A 17,236-nucleotide genomic window follows, 5' to 3' on the forward strand; every position below is an offset into this window, starting at 1 on the left:
CATATCTTTATTTGAGATGATAATGTTTCAATGTTTCATTGTACATGCATTTTTAATGTTCTTCCCCACCCTCTAGAGCACCTCGAGAATCAGGAAACGCATCCCTGTTTGCCTGCCTGGGAAGAGATCTAGAAACTGGCACGTCTCTGAGGGAAGATGAGGAAAAGGCTGTAAATCGGCCAAAAGAGCCTTGAAGTACTCTTTCCGCGTGGGAAAGTGATGGCTGGTGGAAGGAGGCGAACCCCACAAGGAAAGATGGCTTAGCAGCAGCTGCAGCTGCCAAACCAGGCCCGGTGGGATATGCCCTTAGACCACCATGGACGGAGCCCACAGAGCAGCCCTGCAGCTGCAGCAGCTCCCGCCCGCGAGCAGTGCTGACCCTGTGAGTGAGGCTTCCTTCTCCTACAAGGCAAGAGCTTTTATTTTTTTGGTTTGGGAATTTTATATTTTTCTAACAAGAAAGTAACACGGTACAGCATTGGCTAACAGATAGGTCCAGGGTCCGTGTGCCTATCGCTGGCAGAAACAGGCAGACCCTCCACGCGTACAAGAGAATGTGTAATCAAAAGAAATGTTCATTAAAATACATAAAAATAGGAAGGTAAAAGGAATTCATTCCCACTTAGAAGACTTGATTTTTTTGAAAAATCACCTGCTCCATTACTCAGAGACAACCTTTGTTCATATTTCTGTATATTTCCTTCCTGTCTTTTTCTGGTATTACAGATTGGGGATCAGATTGTACAGAGAGTTTTGTTCCTTGGTTGTTTCCCTTAACCTTGTTTGTGGACTATTTCCCCACGTCATTGAGTAGTGATTGAAAGCATGCTCTCTGAATGATTGCACAGTAATCTGTTGAGCTGCTGTATCAGAATTTGCTGGAAAGACCTCCTATTGTTGGATGTTTAGGTTGTTTCTAATCTGGGATGACTGTAAATGCTGCAGTGAACATCCCAGAGAGCGTGCTCCTTTGCTATCTCTAAGAATTGGATAGGGCTTCCCTGGTGGCGCAGTGGTTGAGAGTCCGCCTGCCGATGCAGAGGACACGGGTTCGTGCCCCGGTCCGGGGAGATCCCACATGCCGCGGAGCGGCTGGGCCCGTGAGCCATGGCCGCTGAGCCTGCGTGTCCGGAGCCTGTGCTCCGCAACGGGAGAGGCCACAACAGTGAGAGGCCAGCGTACTGCAAAAAAAAAAAAAAAAAAAGAATTGGATAGCCCTGGAAGAGGCAGTCTCTCCCCAACAAGCGAGGTCACAAATGCCAGTGCATCAAGAATACAGCAAATAAGAAAATATAGTTAATATAATTGCCCTTGTGGTGAATGGATGCCAAATAGACAAACACAGAATTTAAGAAAACACAGAACACTCTCCGTGATGAGGTTTCTAATAAGTTTCCATTTTAATCACAAATTTTATTCAGTTACTTATTACAGAAATATCTTCATGCCAGAGCAAAGGTAAATAAGTCATAGTGACTCTACCAAAGAGCTTAAGAATTGAGGTGGCAGATAGGCATGTGAACAAAGGGTGATGAGCTGACCGAAGTACCAGGGGGGATAAAGGGAAGAAGGCTAGGCTTCAAATCCCTACCTGTTCCTATCTAAGTGATTAGACGTAGGGCTTAGGTAACCCTCAGAGCTTCTCTTACGGGTGGGATGGTGGTAGCAACACCTCCCTCCATCCCCCATCCTTCCTGGGCTGCATGGATCAATGAGAAAGCACGTAGCCCAGTGCTAGGCATGCAGGAGGGGCTTGACTCACCGCTTGACTCAGAAATGTCTCGTGGTTACAAACAGGAACAGATGAAGGTGCACAGAGCAGAGGAAGGAGTAGTTAATTCTGCCTGGGGGAAGGGGAAGGGGTTTCTAAGGGGAAGCTGTCTCTTTCCTCCTTGATTTTAAGGCTATTTTGGTTGCAAGGAATAAAAATCCATGTCAGAGACGCTGAAGGGAAAGGTAAAATTATTATAAGGCTACAGGGTAGCTCATGGAACCCAGGGGCAAGAAGGGCCGTGGGGCTTGAAAGGTGGTAGAACTCTTAATCACACGTTCAAAAGAGGGAGGATCTGATTGACCCAGCTTGGGTCAGGTGTCTACATTCGTCCAATCAGTAGTGGCTGGGGGTGGGGTCCTCCAGCAAACATGGTGTCTCCACGCTGTGGGCTTGTGGCTGGGTGGGTTTTCCCAGAGGCATCTCCTACCTTTGGGGAAAACATGGAGAGGCCCCAAGTCCACGTTGATGGGGGGATGGCGTTAGAAACAAGCAGTTTGCCCTGAGTTACAGCCCCGCCCTCACCCTACCCAGCAGGGAATGGATTCTGGTTGTTGGGGGAGGGTGGTCTGTGAGACCAACAGGCTGAGCTGCCCGAGGGGCGGCATCCTTGCGGGTCTCTGACACTGGAGGCTCTGCTTCAGCCTGCAAGAGTCGGGCCTCACTTTCTTCTATTTAGCAAATAGGTCTTTCAGCTGAGCACCTGCCATATATGTGCCCATGCTGGGTGGGGCGGGAGCTATGTAGGTAATTGAGATATCTCCTCCCTGAAGGAGTCTAGAAGGGTGGTGGGGAAGCCATTTCCACAAGTATCTACCCTTCAGGACAGAATTTGGCATAAAAAGAGAGATTCAGCGGGGTGTTAAGAGCATGGCCTTTGGAATCAGGGAGACCTGGCTTCCAGTCCCAGCTCTGTCACTTTGTAGCATTATAATTTGGGGAAAGTCATGTAATTCCTCTGTGCATCAGCATTAAGTTCATCCTATAGGGTGGTTATGAGGATGACCTGAATTTACAGAAAAGGAAACTGAAGCTGCCTGCACCATCTCCTGTTTTCTGCCTGTGGTAATCCTACCCACCCTTCCAGCTCCAGCTCAAATATCACCTTTTCCATGAAGCCTTTGTCAGTCTTCCTGGCAGGAAAATATAGGTCCTTTATCCACACTTTTATAGCCAATTCACAATTACTATGGTAATCATCATCATAATAATAGCAACTAACATTTGTTGTGTTTACTGTAACAGGGACTGTGTTAATCCTCACAAAAGTCCCGTAAGGTAAGTACTATTATATCCCCATTTTACAAATGAGGAAACTGGCACAGAGACGTTAATTAACTTGCCCAAGACCACACAGTCAATAGGTCATAAAACTGGAATTTGAAACAAGCCTGTGCTCTGCCAAAGCCCGTGGTTTTATCCACCACTTCCTCTTGCCTACATTGTGCTCAGCACTCTGCAAGGCCCCTTCTCTCCCTGATACTGGTTATTAAGTGTCAAAATAGCAGTCGTGGATAAGGTAATGCCTTACCTGCTGGAGAAGGTAAACCTGAAGCCAGGTCACAGGTGTAGCAGAGCCCCTTAGCCAGCCTGCTGCATCCCTTGCGTTTGAATATGAGTAACCCTCAGAGCAAGCCAGAATGCAGTTTATACTTAACTGTTAGCATTTTAAGCCCAAGGGACTATGAGAGTTCATTTTAAATAACAAGTGATGACAGTCTTGTCACTGTGGTATGTAAATAGATGCTGTTGTTGGCAGATGTAAAGCAGGCGCTGGAACAGGAGATCTGAGCTGAGGTTTCACTTGGATACCAATATCCAAGGTTACCTGCCTCTGCGACCTTTGGCTGCTTTTCTGCGAACAGTTTCTTTTCTTTCAGAGTTGTAGCTGGTGAAAGATCAATTCTTGGATCAGAGAATATCAGAGCCAGAAGGGTCCTTAGAGCTGTTGCTAATGCTAACGATAAAAATGAAAATTGTAAAAATAATAATGGTAGCAGCTAGAATAGTTTTAATATTTATTACATGAGGGTTTACAGTCAGCTTCATTTTTCAGAGGGGAAGCTGAGGCTTCAGAGTGATTGCCCTGAAGTCACACAGCAGTAAGTGGCAGAGGCAGGACCCCAGCCCAGGTCTGCTGGTTTTCAAAATCTGTATTGGTAAGCTGAAGCAGAGAGGGAAGTGACTTTGGGTCTGCTGCCCCCTTCCCTTGATGGCTGGGTCTGTTGGAGCCATGGCTTGAACCTGCCCCTCAGTGGGAGCACCGGTGTTTCAGTCTGCACCTTTTCGTAAGGCACAGAGTCATTGATCCCAAGATCGAATCCCTGTCCTGGGTTAGCCGTCCACATGTACTTATGAGCACTTAACACTTTGAATAACTTTGGTGAAAACCCCCGGGTGGTTCCTCAGCCAAAAGCAGAGCATGCTGGGTCGAGACGTCTCCCAGCAGTGTCCAGAGCTGGAGGCTCCGGTTGCTGTCCTCCTCCCTCCCTGCCAGTAGACCTGGACACCACCATTTCACAGTTTACAGTGCTGAGGTTTGGAGGAGGAACTTAATGTCAGGAGCCCTGCTGGTTGTCGCCTCAACTCTGAATTGCCCTCCACCAGGCACTTGAGGGCGGCTGGTAGGTGTGTGTTCAAATTGTGTAACCCCTGGGCTGCTGGCAGCTTCCTTGCTTGACTTTAAATGCTCATAAAATTGAACCAATCACCACTTCACAAGGGTTTGGGGCATAATTAGCGTTGATGAAGCCCTTTGAAACCCTTGGATGAAAGAGCCTGAAGTTGTATTGCGCTGTTACTGTGTCTGTAGCCAGTCGTTATGAGTGGAGATTAATATGCTTGAGGTAATGGCTTTTAAAAGAAACCTCAGCTTCCTGTGTCATTAGTGGGAATGTAGCCCTTACAAGGTGGGGATCTTTTTTTCTTTATTTTGCCACCTTTGAAGGACACCCCAGAGAATACAGTGGGAGACATATTCTCATCAGGAAACTGGAAGTCAGACCTCTAACTTTAAGTTCTCCCATCCTCACCTTGGACAGTTTATTTAACTACTCTGAGTCTTCCTTCATTCATCTCTAAACTCCTTCCAACTTGTATGCTAAAAATAGGACTCATAGTAGTACCCACTTCATAGAGTTATTTGTGGCTCAAAGGTGATGTGTAGAAAGGGCTTAGTGCCATGCCTGATATATATATATATATATATATATATATATATATAAAATACATGTGATATAATATATAAATGCTCCATAAATATTATTATGGTAACCTTTTAACCTTGTTTTTTTTTGTTGTTGTTGTTGTTGTTTGTGGTACGCAGGCCTCTCACTGTTGTGGCCTCTCCCGTTGCAGAGCACAGGCTCCGGACGCACAGGCCCAGCGGCCATGGCTCACGGGCCTAGCCGCTCCGCGGCATGTGGGATCTTCCTGGACCAGGGCACGAACCTGTGTCCCCTGCATCGGCAGACGTACTCTCAATCACTGCGCCATCAGGGAAGCCCTTAACCTTGTTTTTGATGCTTAGACTGGTTTATCCCTGTGAGCTTCACAATTTCATTTCCTGGTTTCACCCCTCCACAGCCTCCTCCCTGAAACAGCATTGACTTGTCTTTGTGGCCACAGCTGCTTGTTTCCCATCTTCATCTCTTTACTTGCCTATGGCGAGTTGTTAGCAACACTGTCGACCTAAATAGACCTAGGAGGCAGTAATCAAGCAAAAAGAGTTCATTCCCGATCCAAGAATTACAGTTCAGGGCACACAGATTCAGGTGCCAAGTCGAGGGCTTTTAAAGGTGAAGAAGGGAAGTTTGCATCACAAGGGATTTTCATTGCAGTTGGAGGGAGAAGCTAGTCTTGGCTGAGCGTGACTGAGCGCTCAGGCCATCACTGGGGCGTGAGGGGGGCAGTTTGGTACTGTGACAAACGGCAAGCGTTCTTGCAGAGTCCTTAGAGTACTCATGGTTTGGCCTGGTTCAGAAGTTCATGGCTCCAGCCAGTGAGGACATATACAAGGTCCACCTCCTTAATGGCCTCCCAGCCCCATTTCATTTTTATTTATTTTTAAATTTATTTTTATTTATTTTTTATTTTTGGCTGCATTGGGTCTTCATTGCTGCACACAGGCTTTCTCTACTTGCGGCGAGCAGGGGCTACTCTTCGTTGCAGTGCACGGGCTTCTCACTGCGGTGGCTTCTCTTGTTGCGGAGCGTGGACTCTAGGCATGCGGGCTTCAGTAGTTGTGGCATGCAGGCTCAGTAGCTGTGGCACGCGGGCTTTCGTAGTTGTGGCTCACTCGCGGGCTCTAGAGTGCAGGCTCAGTAGTTGTGGCGCTCGGGCTTAGTTGCTCTGTGGCATGTGGGATCTTCCCGGACCAGTGCTCGACCCGTGTCCCCTGCATTGTCAGGCGGATTCTTAACCACTGCGCCACCAGGGAAGCCCCCCAGCCCCATTTTAAAACCCTGACTTAAATGACTCCATTTTATGTCACATTTCACAGCACATTCTCCAGCAGCCTTGTGGATTCAGTCTCATCAGAGGACAGCTTGGTATCTCTGGGTAATAATAATGTAGTGGCTATCAGTTATAGGTCGAACCATAAGAAACTACCACTTTTGTAGGTCAAAACTGGTTGGATATTGGCAATTTCTATGGTTCACCCTAATTCTTAGTTACTGAGTTAAGTGTTTCTTCCAAATGATCTCAAGAAGTTCATGCACCAGCTCTGACAGAGGGGCACCGTCATCCCAACTAGCAGAAGAGAGTGGAACCGAGGCTTAGTGAAGCAGATCTCAGCAGCCTGCCTCCCCTGAACCTGCAGCTGTCCTCTGAACAGCCCCCGCTCAGGTCTCCATTTCTGCACAGTTCCTGGGGCCTGTTTCCAGCTCTCCCCTGTCTCCCACTAAGGTGTTAAAGCAGCTTTGAAGTGTTTTTGGAGCAGCAACCAGAGTCTTTTTGTCTCCTACCTGCCGAAGGCAGTTCCTGCAAAATCACTGCCACTTAACACTTTGTAAGAATTTAGTCATTAGCGTAGGTAAACTGAGTTATTAGGCAGAGTGCCTGCCTGGACCCAAGTTCTTTGCCTCCCATGAGGTTGAGGTCCTTGCTTTCAATCCTTAGGAGCCACATGTAGTGAAGGGCTTGCTTTGAGGTCCTCAAACTTGCCCCTCTAAGGAAACACTGTGTATTTCCTCACACTTTCTTTTCATTGACATCTAAAACTTAAAACTTTTGATTAGAAGTTTAAATATTCACAAAGTATGTAATTCCTGACACATTTAAATTCTTTTTTTTTTAACTCTTACACATACTTAACTAAAGCCCCCAGAATATAAAGACCACTTGATTCCTACCATCAGACTTCTGAAAAGACTCTTCTTGAACAGTTGGAAAGTTTACATCATTCCTTTTCCTTCTTGAATTTCTATTTCCCTTCCATTTCCCCACAGAATTTTATCCCCAAATTGTGTCAGCTTAAAGAGAAACACACAACCTAAGAGTTGTGACTTAAGTTTTTTTCAGAGACCTTACTGAGGACTATAGCCTGGGAGACAGATGCTCAGTAGCTCTGAGGAAGCTGTTCTGAAGAGGTTGAGGGGAAACCAGTTTATACGTATGTGATTTTTGGCTAAGAAATACATGCGGTAAAGTATACATCTCGGTCAAAGATTACTGCTGGTCACAGAGAACAGATATCTCAAGTTAATGATTTAGTGCTTTTTTTTATGTGTGGGAAGATGCAAGAATCTGGGTTCATTCAAATTCTTCCTGAGATGTGCATCTAACTATCTAAGGGGCCTGCTTGTCCAAGCACAGAGCACCCTGTCATTGTCTTAATTTCCATTCAGAGTGTACTGTCAGTCATCGACTACAACAAATTACAGCTTAATCCTTGCAGAATTGGGTGGTGAGCAAAAACACTCTTGTTCTTCTTTGTTTATATGTGTCTGTCTTTCAACACTTAAAATTTTTATGGACACCTATCATACTTCTCTACAAGAAAGAATGTAGAGTATGTAACCAAATTTCTTTTTTAAAATTTCCTTTGATATAAGGTTCATAGGTATTGATTCAATACAGAATTTTTTATACAATTGAATAAAAGCAATTGATTAATGCAGTATAAATTTTTATCATCATTATTGAACAAAAATAACTTTGTGTTAGAAAAATGTATCTGAAAAGATTTGGACTTGATTTTCAATATTCAACGTAAATATTATTAATTGGTAGAATGAGATAGAGTTTAGCATCAATCCTGTTGCAAGCTTTGGTTTTTGTGGCTAGAAGTGCTGAGGCTCTTCATGTACCCTGAATGGAAGAAGTATTGTTAGAGCAGTATCACTGAATTCTTTCAACTCCTTCCAAGTTATGTGCTAAAAATCACGTAGTGATAAACTAGTTTTATTGACCTATCAGCTAACAGTATGATTAAGCCCTCATTCATTTTTGTTCAAAGCAACGTACTAGACACACTTAATTTAGAACAGGATTTGTTCTTGCTTTTACAGTTTCCATGAAGTTTACCAAAAAAGCATGATCAACTATGCCGGTCGCTTTTTTCACTTAGAGGCACATTGGGTTAATCTCATATATCCAGAAAGGATTGGGGAAATTGAAATATTATTAATTTTACTACACCTTTGCCCTTACTATATTGTAATACATATATGTGTACATATATTTTAACTGTAGAATATAATGCAAATATTTACTATATTTGTACATGTATTTATCCCTTGCTTGAATATATTTTTGTCAAAACTTAGAACTGTGGGTGTAACCTAATTAACAAAGCTAGTCTTTATCTTACAAACATCAGTTAAATCAGACTTTCTGATTTCAGTATATCTTAACAAGGGCCAAGTTATCCCATTCTGATATCTGTCATGGCTTACAGGAATACATATGAGAGAGGGAGAGAAAACAGTTCCTAGAATGGGCATTTATCACTAAAGAAATCTCCCAGGAAACAAAATTTCAAAATTCCCCTGGGTTTCTTAGTGGTTTTACAACTTGGGGCAATGTACCAGAGTAAGATTCCACATGAGTGAAGGACAAGCCTTTCTTTGATAAAGTGGGAGGAAGCTACAGAGAAAAGTAAGAAAGGGGAACAATAGGAAGCTAGCAAAGGGCACAGATGGAAATGAGGATATGGTGATTGAATCCCTTAAAACTGTCAGTCTCGGGCTTCCCAGGTGGCGCAGTGGTTGAGAGTCCGCCTGCCGATGCAGGGGACACAGGTTCGTGCACCGGTCCGGGAAGATCCCACATGCCGCGGAGTGGCTGGGCCCGTGAGCCATGGCCGCTGAGCCTGCGCGTCCGGAGCCTGTGCTCCACAACTGGAGAGGCCACAACAGTGAGAGGCCCGCGTACCGCAAAAAAAAAAAAAAAACAACAACAAACCTGTCAGTATCAGCAAAACCTTTGTAGAAGAGAGTCTCTGGGCCCCCCAGTCTGAAGGATATGGCCTTCTAGATCTTGCTACCCTGATTTCTCTTTTAGAAACAGTCCTAATGACATCGCTCAGAGCCTCCCTATCATCTCCAAGCCCAAATCCAAACCCTTTGAAGTAGAGAAGCCCCCTCCCAATCTGGCCAGCCCACCCCTAAGCCTTATCCCTCTACACTCAGGTTTCTTCTATCTTCTGTGGACCCTCGCCTAGCTATATAGAAGCCCTCATTGTTCCTCAAGCTCTCACACACACATCCCCTTTTACCTCTCAGTGCCTTTGAGCCCACTTCCTGGGTCTTATCCCTCCACATCACCTTCTTTCCATTCCACAAAGGCACCATGCTCATTCCCACCATGGGGGCTTCCCACCCCACCCCCATCACTCTACGTCTTCAGATCTCTCTCTGAAACCATTCTTCAGAGATGCTTCCCTGACTTCCCTTAATCCTGGGTCTCTCACACACTAGATCAGACCTCTGTGCTTCTCCTAGGTAGCTCTAACTGAAGTGTGCTTAAAAATAATCAGGTGTTTAATATATACTGCATGAGGACCGGGACAGCGCATGGTACGTTGGCAGTCAGTGCATGGCACACACTAGGCACTGAATAAGTGAATAAGTGTCTGGAATGCTCTTCTTCCCTCCTCTGTAAAGTGTCTGTATTCTGTACTAGCCTAGGAACCTTTGAGTCAAGAACCAATTCCCCAGCCCTTGATAATAGCTACTAATTATTGAATACCTATCCTGTGTCAGGCATTGTTCTAGAGCTTTAAATATTCCATAGCTTGACATAATAGTTAAGAACATGGGCTCTAATGTCAGACTACCTGGGTTCCAGTCCTGCTTCATCCACTTACCAGCTACCTCATACCCTCTGTGCCTCAGTTTCCGCACTGTAAAATTAGATAATAATACTACCTACCTTATAGGGTTGTTATGAGGATTAAATGAGTTAATATATATGAAGTACTTGCAATAGTATTTGGCATGTAGTAAGTGCTTAATAAGTACTGTTGTTTTTCATTATCGCTGTCATGATTATTTCTAATATTTACAATAAACCCAGTCTGTCAGTTTCCAAAGGCTGAGCTCTCTCTAGTAGAAGAGCTGGCCAGCCATGTAAAAAGAACTCAGGCTGGGACTTCCCTGGTGCCACAGTGGTTAAGAATCCACCTACCAATGCAGGGGACACAGGTTCGACCCCTGGTCCAGGAAAATCCCACATGCAGCAGAGCAACCAAGCCCATGCGCCACAACTGTTGAGCCTGTGCTCTGGAGACCGCGAGCCACAACTACTGAGCCCACGCACCTCAACTACTGAGCCCATGTGCTGCCGCTAGTGAAGCACACGCCCTCTAGGACCCATGTGCCACAACTACTGAGCCCACGTGCTGCAACTGCTGAAGCCTGCATGCCTAGAGCCCATGCTCTGCAACAAGAGAAGCCACCACAATGAGAACCCCATGCACTGCAATGGAGAGTAGCCCCAGCTTCTCTTGTGGCTTCTCTTGTTGTGGAGCATGGGCTCTAGGCGCGTGGGCTTCAGTAGTTGCAGCACATGGGCCCTAGAGTGCATGGGCTCCAGTAGTTGTGGCGCTTGGGCTCAGTAGTTGTGGCGCTTGGGCTCAGTAGTTGTGGCACGTGGGCTCTAGGGCACGCGGGCTCAGTAGTTGTGGTGCATGGGCTTGGTTGCTCCGTGGCATGTGGGATCTTCCCAGACCAGAGATCGAACCCGTTTCTTATGCAGGGAACCTGTGTCCCCTGCATAAGAATCCTGCAGGCAGATTCTTAACCACTGTGCCACCAGGGAAGACTCAGGAGCAAAGTTTTGTATACTACTGAAATTAAGATGGTAATTATAATCCCTAGTATAACCACTAAGAAAATAAGTCAAAAATATATAGTAAAAGAAATAATGAGGGAATTAAAATGGTACTCTAGAAAACATATCTATTTAACACAAAAGAAGGCAGTACTGGAGGAATTGAGGAATAAAAAGAGACATAAGACATACAGGGGAAAAAAATAGCAAAATGGCAGAAGTCCTTCCTTATCAGTAATTATATTAAATGTATATGGATTAAACTCTCCAGTTAAAAGGCAGAGATTGGTAGAAATGAGTTTTTAAAACATGACCCAAGTATATCCTGTCCACAAGAGATGCACTTTAGATTTAAAGACACAAATAGGTTGACAGTAAAAAGATGGAAAAAGATATTCCATTCACAGTGGAATATTCCAAAAGACAGCTTGAGTGGCTATGCTAACATTGGACAAAATAGACTTTAAGACAAAAATTGTTATGAGAGACTAAGAAGGACATTATATAATGATAAAAGGTTCAATCCATCAAAAAGATATAGCAGTTGTGAAATATATGCACCTAACAGAGCCCCAAAATACATGAAGCAAAAATTGACAGAACTGAAGGAAGAAATAGTTCAACAGTAATAGTTGGACACTTTAATACCACATTTTAAATAATGGATAGAACAAGTAGACAACAGATCAGCAAGGAAATAGAAGACTTGAACAACACCATAAACCAATTAGACCTAACAGACATCTATAGAACACTCCACCCAACAGTAGTAAAATACACATTCTTCTCAAATGCACATGGAGCAGTCTCTGGGATAGGGCATGTGTTAGGCTACAAAAGAAATGTCAAATAATCATATAAGCATGTCCTCTGATCATGGCGGGATGAAATGAGAAATCAGTAACAGAAGGAAATTCACAGCAGCAAAGAGGGAAATTCACAAATATGTGAAAATTAACCCATGGTCAATGAAGAAATCACAAGGGAAATTAGAGACAAACTGATCCTAAAATTCTGTGGAAATGCCAGGGACTCCAACCAGCCAAAACAATCTTGGAAAAAGAAGGACAAGGGCTTCCCTGGTGGCACAGTGGTTGAGAGTCCGCCTGCCAATGCAGGGGACACAGGTTCGTGCCCCGGTCCGGGAAGATCCCACAGGCCGCGGAGCGGCTGGGCCCGTGAGCCATGGCCACTGAGCCTGCGCGTCCGGAGCCTGTGCTCTGCAACGGGAGAGGCCACAACAGTGAGAGGCCTGCGTACTGCAAAAATAAATAAATAATAAATAAATAAATAAAAAAGAAGAACAAAGTTGGAGGACTCATGCTTCTTGATTTCAAAAATTATTACAAAACTACAGTAATCAAAACAATGTGGTACTGGCATAAGGACAGACATACAAATCAATGGACTACGATACAGAGACCAGAAATAAACCCATACATTTGTGGTCAATTGATTGTTGACCACTCAATAGAGAAAGAATATAAAGTCTTTTCAACAGATGATGCTGAGACAACTGGATATCTACATGTAAAAGGATGAAGTTGGACTCCTTCCTCATACCATGTAAAAAAAATTAATTCAAAATTTAAAAATTAATTCAAAGACCTAAATCTAAGAGCTAAAACAATAAAACTCTTGGAAAAAACATAGGTACAAATTTTTGTGACCTTGGATTAGACAACAATTTTTTTTTTTTTGGTACGGTACGTGGGCCTCTCACTGTTGTTGCCTGTCCTGTTGCGGAGCACAGGCTCTGGATGCGCAGGCTCAGCGGCCATGGCTCACGGGCCCAGCCGCTCGGCGGCATGTGGGATCTTCCCGGACCGGGGCACGAACCTGCATCCCCTGCATCGGCAGGTGGACTCTCAACCACTGCGCCACCAGGGAAGCCCCTAGACAACAATTTTTTTAAATGATGATACCAACAACCATACAAGAAACAAAAGAAAAAAATAGATAAATTAAACTTAATCAAAATTAAAAACTTTTGTTCATCAAAGCACACTGTCAAGAAAGTAAACTATAACCCTCAAAATAGGAGAAAATATTTGCAAATTGTATATCTGACAAGGGTTTAGTATCCAGACATATAAAGAAATCTTACAACTCAATAATAAAAAGACAACTCAATTTAAAAATAAGCAAAGTGTTGCACAACATTGAAAATGTACTAAATGCCACTGAATTGTATACTTTAAGATGATTAATAGTCAACTTTATTATATGTGAATTTTTTTAAATAGGCCAAGGATTTGAATAAACAGTTCTCCAAAGAAGATAACAAATGGCCAATATATACCTAAAAAGATGCTCAACATCATTAGTCATTAGGGAAATGCAAATCAAAACCACAATTAGATACCACTTCACACTCTTTAGAATGGCTGTCGTAATTTTTTTTTTTTTTAAGGAAAATAACAAGTGTTGGCAATGATGTGGAGAAATGAGAACCCTTGATTCGTGGGAATGTAATTTGGTGTAGCCACTATAGAAAACAGTTTGGCAGTTCCTCAAAAAGTTAAACATAGAGTTACTATATGACTGAGCAATTCCACTCCTAGTGGAATATACCCAAGAGAACTGAAAACATATGTTCATACAAAAAGATGTACACAAATGTTCATAGCAACATTCCTGATAGACAAAAAGTGGAAATAATTTACATGTAACTGATGAACAGATAAACAAAATATGGTATATCCATATAATGGAATATTATTTAGCCGTAATAAAGAATGAAGTACTGGTTCATATGAACCTTAAGAACATTATGGTAAGTGAAAGAAGCCAGTCACAAAAGACCATATATTGTAGAGTTCCATTTATATGAAATGTCCAGAATAGGCAAATCCATAGAGACAGTAAGTAGACTAGTGGTTGCCAGGAAATGAAGGGAGGGGAAACAGGGAATGAATGCTAGTGGGTTTGGGGTTTCTTTGAGGAATGACAGAAACGTTCTGGATTTAGATATCAGTATGGCACAACTTGATGAAATCTGGACGTTTTCAAGATTATGTGGCACCTCTGGCTGTTTGGTGGTTAGAACTTACGCAGCCAAAAAAAAAAGAAAAAAAAAAAGATTATGTGGCAACTCCGGAAATCAGATCCACACCCGGCCTCCTGTTTGTTGTTGCTGCTTGTTGTGGTTTCTTATTGTTTGCTTGTTTAGTGATTTTTCTCAACTTTTTTTTGTAAAGTCTGTGTTTTCTGTTGTGTGTGGCCTATCCAGGTCTGTGTCTGTTAGCTTGGTGGTCAGTTTTGTTTTGTTAGTTTCATTAAACGCCTAGAGCCAAAAAAACGAAAAAAGAAAAAAAAAACCTCTCCCAGTCTTTGCAGACTGGCTCTGTGCTGGGGCACTAATCCATCGTTTACCAGTCTATTTACAGCTCTGCCTTAACTTTTACTTGCTGCTCTGCCCAGCCCGAAGGCCACCTGAGGTGAAGGCTTAGCATCTTCTCAAGTGTTTTTGGAGCATGCATCCAGCCCTGGGTATATGAATAGTCTTGATTCCCCAGGATACACTGGAGCTTTTAAAAGCCCTCTCTCTCTCCACCCTGCACCCCCATATCTTCTTTCCCAACCTCTTCCTGCTCAGGCTTTTCCTTCTGTGTATTGTTCATCCCAGTGCTGTCCCTTGCCTCAGGATGCTGCAGTCAATACTTGTGACTTTACATTCTTTCAGCAAAAGCATCCCGGAAGCTGCCCCCCCAGCCGTGGTACTGCTCTGAGTCAGGCAAAACAAAGGCAAGCCCTTGTGCTGTTCCTTCAGGGAGCAGCCAGACAGGTTGGAATCCACAACCTCAATTTTTTTTTAAATTTTAATTTTATATTGGAGTATAGTTGATTAACAGTGTTTTGTTAGTTTCAAGTGTACAGCAAAGTGATTCAGTTATACATATACAGGTACCTATTCTTCTTTAAATTCTTTTCCCATTTAGGTTATTACAGAGTATTGAGCAGAGTTCCCTGTGCTATACAGTAGGTCCTTGTTGGTTATCTATTTTAAATCACAACCACAATTTTTTTTTTTTTTTTTTTTTTTTTTTTTTGCGGTACGCGGGCCTCTCACTGTTGTGGCCTCCCCCGCTGCGGACGCACAGGCTCAGCGGCCATGGCTCACGGCCGTAGCCGCTCCGCGGCATGTGGGATCCTCCCGGACCGGGGCACGAACCCGTGTCCCCTGCATCGGCAGGCAGACTCTCAACCACTGCACCACCAGGGAAGCCCAGGAGGAGACTCTTGAGCAAAGGAAGAGTTGGGAAAGCCCATGCTGGGAAGAGAGGATTCCTATTTGGTTAAAATGATGCATTCCTTTGGTGTTTAGCGGGGTAATGCTGGAGGGTGTGTTGAGGACATAACATAGTGTGGTTTCAATGCTGGGCCGTGTACACTTTGACCCAGCAGTCCCACTTCTAAGAATTTATTCCAAGGGCATAATGCACAAAAATGCATGAACTAGGATGTTCGATCACAGCATTGTTTTTAAAAAAGGAAATAGCCTAAGTATCCAATAATACAGAAGCAATGATAGAAAATATGGCACATCCAAATGGTGAGTTATTTTGACATTTATTAAAAATGGTGAATTAGACAAGCCTATCAAGAGAATGTATTTATAATATCTTAGGTAAAGGAACAGGTTATAAAACAAATTATAATATTATTTTTTTAAAAATAAATTAACATTGCCATTGACATCAAAATTCATGGACAGAAAAAATTTTTTTTTTTTTTTTTTTTTTTTTTGCGGTATGCGGGCCTCTCACCGCTGCGGCCCCTCCTGTCGTGGAGCACAGGCTCCGGACCCGCAGGCCCAGCGGCCATGGCCCACGGGCCCAGCCGGTCCGCGGCATGCGGGATCCTCCTGGACCGGGGCACGAACCCGTGTCCCCTGCATCGGCAGGCAGACTCTCAACCACTGCGCCACCAGGGAAGCCCCAGAAAAAATTTTTTACAAAAACCAAAATGTTTGCAGTAACTATCTCTGGGGGTTTTAGAGTGACAGGTGGCTTTTTATCTTTTTTGCATTATTGTTCTTTTCATTTATATTTCCTAATTATTCTACAGTGAATATACATTTGGTAATCATTGTATAAAGTTTTAAAAAAAAATGCCGTGCTAAGGAATCTGAACCTCATTCTTAAGGTGACGTAAATTAAATTTTTATAAATTAAATAATTAAAAGTGCCCTAAGCAACTTTGCCACTTAAAAGAGTCTCACTGAGACCCCTCTGGAAACAGGAAGACTCCATTGATTAGATGTCAAATAGTATCCCTGCCTGTGTTTTTCTTGTAAATTCTGATTTCTGAACATTGCTTTTCTGCGCAAGACCATACCAAGTCGATACATTAAGGGGACTGGAAGAGCAGATTTAGGCCTTATCAAGTCCTTGTGACTGGAGGACAAAGGATGGTGCTTTCTGGTAGTGTCCCATTGCAGGCCGTGTTCTGTAAACCAGCAAAGCAGCCAGAGTAAACTCAGGTAGAAAAATTCCAATAGAGTGGGGGGTGGGGCGTGGCTTTGTGATGAATGTTGTTGGTTTTGTTTTGGGACAACAAACAGTTGGATTCAAATGTGTCCTGGAGCCCTTTGGCTTAGGCCCAGCTCATGTCTGCTCCTGTGAACTTTCCTTACAGGAAAACTTGATCGGTGCCCTCTTGGCGATTTTCGGACACCTTGTGGTCAGCATTGCGCTTAACCTCCAGGTACGTTTCAGTCACCAGCACTGCCTGGGGCAGAGATACAGTCGACAGCCAGGGTATCTGGTGCAGGCCCGGCTGCCTCCTCTCTGGGGGACATTGCCTATTCCATCCCAGGGCTGGGACAATACCTTTTAGGTTGTTCCAGAATCTCTCTTGATTCTTTGCCCCCGCTTCATCCCCCATCCCCCCTCAACTATGAAGGCAGTTCTCTCCATTACTTAAAAGTCTCTGGGGGGTGCCTTGGAGCAGCTGCTGTGTACGCCCTGCCCCATAACTCCTCGGCCTAGTTGAGCTCACAGGCAGCTGTGGTTTAGAGCCAGTTGATGACACCATGGGAACTGGCCCCACTGGCTGCAGGTGCAGCTGGGAAGCCAGCTGTGTGTGTTGGGTGCTAGTGGCGGTTGTTAATGCCCCGGGGCAGCCTTCAGCCAGTGGGGGATGGGAGTCAGTGGATAAATGCTCCAGGCCCCCGTCCTTGGGTAG

At 44.0% G+C, this 17,236-nt stretch overlaps 1 protein-coding gene across 3 annotated transcripts in view; it reads left to right on the forward strand.

Annotated features, from left to right (window-relative positions):
- Window positions 1–316: 316 nt before the first annotated feature.
- Window positions 317–17,236, forward strand: part of NIPAL3 (NIPA like domain containing 3) — a gene marked incomplete at both ends in the record, with an annotated part of 42,635 nt that continues 25,715 nt past the window's right edge. For 2 of the 3 annotated variants that reach the window (XM_079725218.1, XM_079725220.1), the window contains 2 exons: window positions 317–409; window positions 16,688–16,756. In XM_079725218.1, the coding sequence (XP_079581344.1) occupies window positions 317–409; window positions 16,688–16,756 (162 nt within the window). The remainder of the gene's footprint in view (window positions 410–16,687; window positions 16,757–17,236) is intronic. The other variant, XM_079725219.1, reaches the window with a different exon arrangement.

Source organism: Hyperoodon ampullatus, assembly GCF_949752795.1.
Source record: "Hyperoodon ampullatus genome assembly, chromosome: 2".
In the NCBI taxonomy this organism is placed as follows: Eukaryota; Metazoa; Chordata; class Mammalia; order Artiodactyla; family Ziphiidae; genus Hyperoodon; species Hyperoodon ampullatus.